General features: G+C 58.9%; 1 protein-coding gene across 2 annotated transcripts; it reads right to left on the bottom strand.

Moving 5' to 3' along the window:
* Positions 1 to 2098: 2098 nt before the first annotated feature.
* Positions 2099 to 9652, bottom strand: LOC102948502 (putative serine protease 47). Of its 2 annotated transcripts, none has more exons than XM_042965030.1 (5): positions 9442 to 9652; positions 8467 to 8629; positions 6948 to 7225; positions 5329 to 5495; positions 2099 to 2850 (listed from the first exon to the last, which is right to left on the bottom strand). In XM_042965030.1, the coding sequence occupies exons 1-5, from the start codon at positions 9635 to 9637 to the stop codon at positions 2536 to 2538; spliced, it is 1119 nt and encodes a 372-aa protein (XP_042820964.1). In that variant the 5' UTR covers positions 9638 to 9652; the 3' UTR covers positions 2099 to 2535. The 2 variants fall into 2 exon arrangements, with proteins under 2 accessions (XP_042820964.1, XP_042820965.1); XM_042965031.1 differs by lacking the exon at positions 2099 to 2850 and adding an exon at positions 4813 to 5219.
* Between the last annotated feature and the right edge of the window lie 292 nt (positions 9653 to 9944).

Consider the following 9944-nt stretch of genomic DNA (forward strand, 5'->3'; position numbering starts at 1 on the left):
CTGGAACTCACTCTTGGGACAAGTGGAGTAAGCCTTTCCCTGATGTCTGAGGGGAGGGCGGGCAGGGTAACGGTCATCTACTTGCAGCCTGTTAGAGCCAGAATAACAAGGGGCTCCAGCTCTTGGGGAGAGAGATGTAGGTTCGATCCCTTGTTCCACTGCTTACGGCCTGTGCCATCTCTACATCTGCTGCAGAACACTACAGGGCTTCATTTCATCTTTAGAAGGAAGCTAAAGCAGGCTAGTACTGAGCACTGAGCTGGTTGCAAGTGATGGGGAAACTGGTTGGGTTGCAGCTGAAAGCTGGTTGTTCTGTCATGTGGGTGAGGTATGTGTGGGATGCCTCCATCAGAGGTCTGAGAACCTCGGGAGGGGCAGAGAATCCCCTAGCTGCAGCAGGCAGGCTCCAGAGCACAGCCAGCCATGGCTGCCATGCTTGCAGGATAGTTTAGGACCAGAAGAGCAGCTGACGCTCCAGCTCAACTGCCTGAGCTGCCCTGAGCTTGTGAGAGTGTGCGTCAACCGCATGCCATCTCAGTAACTCACTGGCATCCAGGGGCCTGAGCAGCCCTGCCCGGGGCCCCATAAGTGAATCTACCACCGAGGGAAGGCATCCTCTTTCCTCTTCCATAGACAGCTGAGCTGCTGGCAGGCATATGGCCAGGCATAGGGCACTGCACTAGTGGGGCTCCAGCCAGAGGGATGGCCTGGGCAGGGATGTGAGCCCTGGGAAGACACTTTAAATTTTATTATTTACTTAGAGGGGGAGAGAAAGAGGGGGAGAGAGAGAGAGAGAAGGAGAGAGAATCCCAAGCAGGCTTCATGCTGTCAGTGCAGAGCCCAACGCAGGGCTTGATCCCATGAACCATGAGATCATGACCTGAGCCGAAATCAAGATTCAGATGCTCATCCGACTGAGCTTCCCAGGTGCCCCAGAAGACACTTTCCTGAAGCCTCCAAAGATCATCCTGGAAGGGGCCTCCTGCATAAGTGAGAACCCAGGGTTAATAGGCATGTGAGTCCACTTGTGCCCACCTGCCAACAAGGATCCAGGATATTTAAGCATTGCCAGAATTGGAAAGAATTTGCACTGAACCCTCCAAATGCCACTTGGTCTGTACTGGACATGCACCAGATAGGAGCTTTCCCACCTTATTGTGGGTCTGGGGGCTGGAGTGGGTGCATTGTGCGGCTGGGGCTACGCTGGCTGCACAAGGGCCTTTGTCAGGCACACTGCCAGGAAGGATGCCCTGGAACATTGCTTCAAGGCATATTGCCAGGCCACTATGTCCTGGGTCAGCTAAGCATAAAAGGTGACACCAGGATCCAGCTGCTGAAGGTGTGTGGACACCTCAGGCAGACTGGCTTGTGGGAAGCAGGGAGCAGTTTCACTGGACTTGGGCCCCTTCAGACTGGGGAGAGTGGGGCTGTGAGGACAGGTGAGGAAGGTGCTGGCAGTCAGCTCTAGGAACAGAGGTCTGAAGACTGCCGGCCTGAACTTTGACTCTCAGCCTGGCATCCAGCCTCCTCTGCTTCTGACTCACTCTCATAGACCCTCCATGTCTGAGAGCCCTCTATACTGGTGGCCACAGTATGGCCTGGGTCATGCACCCCAGTCCAACTCAGTGCAGAGTCATCCTGCACTCTGGGAACTTTTGTCCACCTCCATGGGGAGTCTGTCCTCCCTCCTCCAAACCTCTTGAATGGTGTTTCTCTACTTTGGGGAAACTCTTGTTCCCTTGCAGTGTAGACATCTAGTGAAATGTCTTACTTCAAGTTTGAGTTGAATTGTGTTCCCCCAAATTTATATATTGGAGACCTAACTCCCAGTGCCTCAGAATCTGGCTGCATTTGGAGATAAGATCTTTACAGAGGTGATTAACATGAGGCCACTAGGTTGGCCCTAATCCCAAATGACCAGTGTCCCTGTGAAGAAGAGGAGATCAGGACACAGACACACACAGAGTGATGACCCCATGAGAACACTGGGGGAAGACAGCATCTACATGGCAGGAGAGAGGCCTCAGGGGAAACCAACCCTGCCCACACCTGGATCTTGGACTTGCAGCCTCCAGGACTGGGAGATGATAAATTCCTGCTGTTGAAGCTGCGTGGGCTCTGATGTTTGTTATGCAGCCTGTGCTGACTGACACACTTCCTCTGAAGGCCTGCATGGTCCCTGAGGCAGGAGCAGGGTCTGAGTGGAGACGGTCTGCTCTCTTCCCAGCTGGCAGCCCTGGCTCCCTCCTGGGACAGTCTCCCTGATGAGTCCCTTTTCCTTCCACAGGGAGCCAGCTGACTTACCTCAAGGGAAGGAGGGGCAATGGGGTCCCAAGACAGGAGTGAGATGAGTCTTTTGCTTGTTTTTGTTTTGTTTTGTTTCAGGCTTGGCTTGGGGGATGGCAGCTGATGGACAGGAGAGTCCAGGAGAAGGAACCACTGAGAGCCAGTGGGGCTGGGGAAGGGGAGGAGTGGAAGGTTCCAGCAAGCAGACTGGGGCCTGAGGCAGAGAGCAGGACAGAGGGGCTCGGAGGGTCACCACAGGGCCTGCTGCGGGCCCCTGAGCACGAACAGCAGCAGGAACCATGTCTGGGGAGACATGAGGGTTGTGCTGTGCCCGGACGAGCCAGCCGTCCGCCAAGGCTGATCTGGAAACTGCGTCTGAGGAGCAGACGTGGGATCAGGGGGAGGTGTGAGCCTCTGGATCTTGTCGATCCAGTCGGTGAAGCGGTCAACCCTGGTGAAGACGCTGGGGTAGACAGGGTGCCGGCAGTCCAAGCCCCAGCTGGCCAGCCCCACCAGAACCCACGCACTGAGGAGGTTGCAGACGAGGGGCCCCCCGGAATCGCCCTAGGAAAGAGAGGGGAGTTAGTGCAGGTGACCGAGCAGGGTCTAAGAACACTAGGTGGCAGGGGTGCCCCTGGGTCTATGAAAGTCCAGACCAGCATCGAGCTATGGACACATCAAGGTGACACGGGCGGGCCTTGGAAATGCACTTCAGGGTGCTCCCAAGTGATCCTGAGGACAATCACAGATCTAAATCCGTCATCACGTGGACTCTGCCCTCTGCCCCTGCACCCCAGGAAGGGCGGGTGGCCCAGAGGAACAAACAGAGCCCAGATCAGGGGAGGCAGACCCAGCAGGAGAACGAAGGCCAACACTTGTTACCACAGACCAGACACCGCACTGAATTCCCTACAGAAGCCTTATGAAGGGGAGGCTGGTAGCACCCCCCACTTCATGAGTGAGGAAATTGGCTGTGGTCACAGCACCGGTAAGTGACAGACAGAGACCAGAGCAGGTCCACCTGCCCCACAATCTGAGTCCTGAGCCATTCTGCAGTGTCCCCCGCTCCCTAGAGCTGTTTCCTGTGCCCACACTGGACCAGATGGAATGTCATGGACAGGCTATGGTGGCTGGAAGGCTACCAGGTGTCCAGCTCCGTGATGTCCTCAGCCTGGGGGTCCCCAGAGGGGGAGTGGGGTCAAGGGCACCATGGATGTCCAGCAGGCAGGCCGACAAAGGGCATCGGCTCTAAACTCCACAGGAGAAGGCAGGTGGGGGGCAAGGCTGGAAGGGAGATCTTTGGTGACAACCGTGTGGGGACTCAGGGGCTGAGACCTGTGAGGAGGTTGGGTCAGAAAGTCCATACCATCATCTGTGGCCTGGGAACCAAGAAACCAGACCTACGTCCTACCAGGAGGTGGATGGCTGAGCTTCCTGCTGTGACTCAGCAGCTCCCCGGACAGTAATGAGAGCAACTGTCAGTGAGGCCTCCCCACGGCAGGCCCACCTCATGCCTCCTGCCCATGTTTCCTCGGGCTGCCACCACACATGACCACAGCGGACACTTACCCTCAAAGTTCTGGAGTCAGAGTCTGAGAACAGGTGTTTCTGTGCCTTTCCCTAGATCTTTTAGCAACACCAGGACTTGGGATTTAGGGTCCCTCCAAATCCAGAATGGTCTCATCTTGAGACTCTAATCACATCTGCAAAGACCCTACACAGTTCCCAGTAAGGTTACATTCTAAGGTTCCAAATGGACGTGAATTTTGGGGACAGCACTCAGACCACTATAGCATCCTTTCAACAACCCCATGGAGGAGGCCTCAGAATCCCATGCAGGCTCAAAGGTGCCACCCGAGGTCCCAGGGCAGGGACACATGGCAGAGCCGTGTCTCTGACTCCAGACCCCCCCTCCCCCAATCCTCGGTGCCTTCCATGCAGGAGGCAGGTGCACAGACATCAGCTCTTAAGGCTGGGGCCTGACAGTGTGCTTGGAGGCTGGGTGGGCTTGGAGTCAGGATGCTGGCAGAGCAGGCGTGGGCTGCCTTATGTAGGGCTGGTCACATTCCCTCTCTGGGCCTGCTTGCCCACCTGCAGGATGGGGCATCGCAGAGAGTGGAAAGAAATCTTCACAATCCACTGGGTTGTGCCCCATGGCAGACACACACCCAGAATATACAAAATTATAAGGAGCTCCTGAAATAAAAAGACAGACAGCCCAACAGAAAAGTGACGGGGGTAAAACCAGAAGGGAAACTCTACTGAAGAAGATATCTGGCGACAACAAATACGGGACAATTTATTTAACTTAATCCGTCATCCGGAAAACACAAATTAAATCACAGTAAGATACCACGATGCACACACACCAAAAGGAGCAAAGACAGAGAGTGCTGAGTATTGGCAAGAATATAAACTCATCCGCTGCTCAAAGTGGTGGGGCAGGGGCACCACATCCCCTAACGTCTGCCAAAGCTGGGTGTGCACACAATCCAACGACTCTACTCGTGGGCTGCTGTGAATAGAAAGAGGATGGAAGTGAATGGAGTGGAAAACCCGAAAGCTCCCAAAATACTCCTTGACAGTGGACCCAACAACAGGACTGAATGCGCACGACGGCACGCGCCCTACGCGCAGACAGGGCCGAGGAAACGCACACACGGAGCACCGAGACGCCGGCTGCCAGCTGCAAATGAGCCCCACGGAGGGAGGGTTCAGAAGCCATCGTAAGGTGTTAGGGGTGGCGGCTGGGGCCCCCTCGGGTGTTAGAGTGGGCTGGGCGGTGGGGAGTCGGTCACTTGGCAATCATATATGCCTCTGTGTGCGTGTTACACTGGAGCGAAAAGCTTGAAATGTGCTAACAACAGATGCTGTTTGGAGGTCCTGCCAGCAGATGCCCTCATGTGGCTTAGGAAGGGGTGAGCCAGGCGACGCTGCTGGGGACCGGGAGACAGGAAGGCCCACAGGTCTCCACAGAGCAGAAGCAACACAGGCCCACTGGGGAAACTGAGGCAAACAGGCAAGGGAAGAACAGGAACTCACGTGGCAGGTGGCCTTTCCTGTCGAGAAATCACCAGCACACAGCATCTCCTCCTGCACTGAGTAGGTCTTGCTGTTGCTAAGTTTTCGTCTGTATAAGGTGTTACAGAACTTGTTCTCAATGAGGCTCACCTTACCCTCCTGGAGATGGAAGGGCGAGTGCAGATGTTCTGTGTGAATAGGAAGGGGGCCTGTGGCGTGCGCCGTGGGGAAGCCCCGGCCACCACGAAACACGCGGTTTGCTCAACACAGATGGGCCTCGAACACGGCTGCGGTCTTCCATCCGTCCCTAACAGGCTCCTCTCCTACTTCCTGAACAGTTCACACGCTCATCCATTCCCTCTACCTCACTCACTCCGCGAAGAAAGAAGGCAAATCCCACCAGCACAGCCATTCTCAGGGCCTCGGCCACCACTGACCCACCCACCTACGCTGTCACACACCACGTCCGCCCGTCTGTCACTGCCCTTCCTCCCATCCTTCCATCCACTGATTCCCCCCATCCGCCTACCCACCCCGCCTCTCATGCTTGTCTCCATCCCTCCGTCAATACCCACCAGCCACCAGCCACTCCTCTCCCAGCCACGCCGCCCCACACAGCCACCAGCACTCACCCCTCCATTCGTCTGTCCTCATGCTGGGCTTACTGTAGACGCCACTGACACAGGGGGCATTGTTGTTGGGGACACAGGGCGAGTGAGGAACATGGACGGGATTGTGGGGACACAGGGCAAGTGAGGAACGTGGACGGGATTGTTTGAGAAGTGATAAGCGGTGTGAAGGAAACAAAACAGGAGGAGGGACCCCTCTCAGCTCACGTGGGCAAGCGGAACTCCGCAGAGGAGGGGCCGAGTCATCGATGTAAAGACAGGGTGGCCCCCTGCACGCAAACACCAGTGGGCGGAGAGGCAGGTGGAGAAGCCGGCCCTGGGGTGAGGACGGCAGGAAGGAGGCTGGTGGCTGACTTGGGGTGTGCAGGGGATGTAGGGAGGGCTGGGGCCAAGGTCTGGAGCGTCTGACCGCCAAGGCAGGGACTCTGGACTTGTTCTAACAGTCCAAACAGCTATGAGAGCACGCAGGGAGCTGAGCAGGGAAGTGGCACAATTCACGATTTAAAGTGAGCAGACAGCTGTGTGGGCACCAAACAGGACACATAGGGTGGGAGCTGGGAGCCGAGTCTGGAGGCACAGGCAAGACGCGATGGTCTGTCAGACCAGGGAGGCAATAGCGGAGCACGTGCCAGGTGCCTGGGGTGGGGGTGGGGGGGATGTTAAAACAAGTGAGACATGGTCCTCGCCCTCAAGGAAGAACCAGTCTCTGTGCCTGCGTGTGGGTGCACGTGCGTGAGAGACAGAGAGAGACACAGAGACAGAGAGAGAGTGCTGGGGGCCAGGTTGCCCTATGGCTGGGACAGTCCTTCAGACTTAAGGAACTCTAAAGCTTTAGAATCGCACACTTTTCAGAACTAGAACGAAAACGGTCCAGTCCTCTAGAAATGAGGCACAGAGGCGCAAGGTCCCGTGCCCGCCTGCCAGGGGGGGGCCCCTAGGGCTGAACCTGGCCTCCCGTCTTCCCTCCCTCTCTCACCCCCGCCCCTCCCCGCCTCTCCCACACGCCCTCACGGTCCTCGCTGAGCATCCCCCAGCCGGTTATCCAGCAGGACAAGTTGCTGGACAGCTGCATGCCGGGGCTCGGGAGGCAGGCGGGGGCGATGTAGGAGGTGAAGTTCACAGGCACGTTCAGCTGCAGCATGGTTATGTCACTCCCGAAGGGGTGAAGCTTCTCAAAGTCTGGGTGCACGATGATCCGGCTCACAGACATCTCCCGGGTGTGCTGGCCGTGCTGGTATAGCCGTGTGCTTCCCAACAGAACCTGGTAGTCCGCTGGGGCTTGGGATTTGCTGGCAGGGAACAGCTCATCGTCACTGTCTCCGAGCCCGGGGTCAGCTCGCTCTCCCTGCCCCTCATCTACCCGCCCCTGCCTGCACGATCTGCTGTCCCCGACCTGAGACGCGTGGCTTCCCTGTCACATCTTGAATTGGAAGCGTGGGGACTCCTTGTGCTCAGGGCTCCTTGGTGGGGCCTCGCATCAAGGCCTTCCAGCTTATACAGAGGAACCCTGGCTCAAGCCTAGCTCTGGCCTGACCCTTCCCAAAGCTCCCCACGGCCCAACTTTGGCCCCACATCTTTCCTGCCCCTTCTTCCTGTAAACGCCTTCCTGCCTGAGGGCTGTGTGCACACCTGTTCATAAGTATCCACAAAAGATGTCTTAAATGAGTGGATGAGTGCAGGAAAAGGAGCCTTGTCCCCGGAACATGAGTGACGAAACATCCGGCCCTGCCAGCCCTGCCAGACTTTCTGGTGGAAAGTCCTACCCCCGCTCGGTGCCCAAACCCTTCCCTTCTGGCTCCACCCATGCCAGCTGGCACCTCTCCTGACCTCCCTTCTTGTCCATGGGGCCCTCCCGTCTCACCCACGCTGGACTGACACCCCCCGCCATGGCACAGAGGGGCTATGGAACAGGGTAGGTGCTGACAGGGCTCTGGGCCCTTAAAGCCAGTCAGTGCCCGAACTCTAGCTCCCTGGCCTGGGCTGTGATGCCCAGCTGCACCCTTGAGACCCCTTCTCATCTATTCAGAAGCCGAGTGCCGAGCCAGGCACCCTCCAAGGTCGAGGAGCCCACCTCCCACCCAGGCAGCCTGGCATATGGGTGCCGGCAGCCACGCCTCCTCCTGGGCACACAGTTCTGCAAAAATGATAAGAAAAATCAGCCGGCTGCTGGCTGTGTGTGTAGTCCCGGGTCCCTGCCTACAGTCTGTCACCGAGGAGTGTGGGGACACGGAGGACAAGCCCTGATCTGAGGAGGCAGAGCGCCTGCCCACACCGCGTGGCAGCCAGGACAGACACTGCCAATCTGTGCTGGGGGACAGGCACAGGGGCTGAGGACAGAGGGGGTGAGTGGGGAGCACATGCAGGTGGAGGGGACACCGGTCAAAGGCAGGAATGACGCGTGTCTGGAGGCTACACGCTGCTCCAGAGCAAAGCCCAGCGCATTGGACGCCCATCACCCCTTTCCTCCTCTCCCCCTTGCATCCCGCTGCCCCACTGGCCCCTCTGCTGGCACCCAGGAGGGGGGACTCACTTGAGAAAGCAGTGGGCAGTAGACACCAGCCAGAGGGAGTCGATGAGGACAGCTCCGCAGATGTGTGTGTGCTGGTACAGCAGGCTGGCCTGCCAAGGCCACTGGCCGGCCAGCACATCCTGGCCACCATAGATCTTCCCCGTCACCTTGGGCCTCCCGCACACTGTGGAGACACACCCCTGCCCTGTCTACGATAGAGACACCGGTGACCCCAAGTGACGCTAGCACAGAGGCCTTCCTCCGCTTCACAGATGCAAAAACCAAGGCCAAGGGTCAAGGGGCCTGGCCAAAATGCCAGGGCCGCCCGGAACCCTGCCTTCATCAGCTGCTGTCGAGGACAGTAGAGCCGAGCACAGGCCGGCAAGCCCTGTGGTCAGGATGAGGGCCCAGGGGTCTGGTGAGGCCAGGCAAGGAGGACCAAGAGAGGCCACAGCAGCATCCCCAGGGAGACAGATGTCCCTGAATGCACCTGCGGGGGGCTGGGCCAGTGTTCCCTTCAACTGGCAGCCTCCGCCTCCTCGCCCACTCTGCAAATGGAACAACTGAAGGTCTCAGGGGTTCCTAACCCGACCTGCTGGCCGTGATGCTTTCCAGGGGGCTTCCTGTGTGCCCTCCACCTCACCCCGCCTCTCAGGGAGGGAGGTTCACGGCAGGAAGGAGTCTGTGGTGCTGGGTGACCCCGGGAGGGCCACTCCCCTGACTCAGGACGCTGTTTCTTAAGGAAGAGGGAGCAGTCTAGTGACGAACGCCCCGGTTCTGGGGTTCACACCGGGGGAGGGCCAGGGGTGTGCCTCACTCAGCAGTCCTCCCCCTCCCAGCCCCCATCCCAGGGTCAGGCCCTGCCACCCGCCCGGCTCCAGGTGGGTCCACAGTGGGCCCTGCGAGGGGGCGGAGAGAAGAAAAGGCCGTGGCCGCGCCCCAGCCCCTCCCGGGGCCGGAGCCCCCCCTCCGCCCACACGCCTCAGTCCAACGCACCTGCTTCTAGCGCCAACCGCTGCGCGCCACCCGCCCGCCGCCCGGGCTCCTCAGTCGCTGCCTCCACTGGAGCTGGAGCAGGGACGCGGGAGACCACCGGCCAGGATCCTCGTATGCCCGTGGCTAGCAGCAGCAGCAGCCGGAGCAGGGCCGCCAGCCAGCCTCGCCCACGGGGGGTCGGCCCCTCCTCTCCCATGACCCGGGACGCTGACCCCAGCCTGACCCGACCTGACCCCCCCCCCCCACCCCTGACCCCAGGCCAGCCAATCCCTGGCCGCTCCTATCCCAGGCCCTGCCCTGCCCCTGTCCGCCCCCCCCCCCCCCTCCTAATCCTGGGCCCTAATCCTGCCCAGACCCTACCCCACTGAGCCCTGACTCAGGCCTGGACTCCTCCCCACATCTGGTCCTGACCCCACCCCTCTTGGCCTCCTGCCCAGCTGGTCCCAGGAGGGCGGGACCTCAGTGCAATCAAGGGCTCCTATGAATCCAAGAGAAAAGACAGT

The sequence above is a fragment of the Panthera tigris genome, chromosome D4 (assembly GCF_018350195.1).
Source record: "Panthera tigris isolate Pti1 chromosome D4, P.tigris_Pti1_mat1.1, whole genome shotgun sequence".
Lineage (NCBI taxonomy): Eukaryota > Metazoa > Chordata > Mammalia > Carnivora > Felidae > Panthera > Panthera tigris.

Bases quoted from the DNA above. Each gene is read 5' to 3' on its own strand.
- LOC102948502 (XM_042965030.1), bottom strand. From the start codon at position 9,637: ATGGGAGAGGAGGGGCCGACCCCCCGTGGGCGAGGCTGGCTGGCGGCC. The intron at 8,630-9,441 runs GTGCGTTGGACT...GTGTCTCCACAG, and splicing joins GCGGTTGGCGCTAGAAGCAG to TGTGCGGGAGGCCCAAGGTG. The intron at 2,851-5,328 runs GTGAGTTCCTGT...TCTCTTTCCTAG, and splicing joins CAGGAAAGGCCACCTGCCAC to GGCGATTCCGGGGGGCCCCT.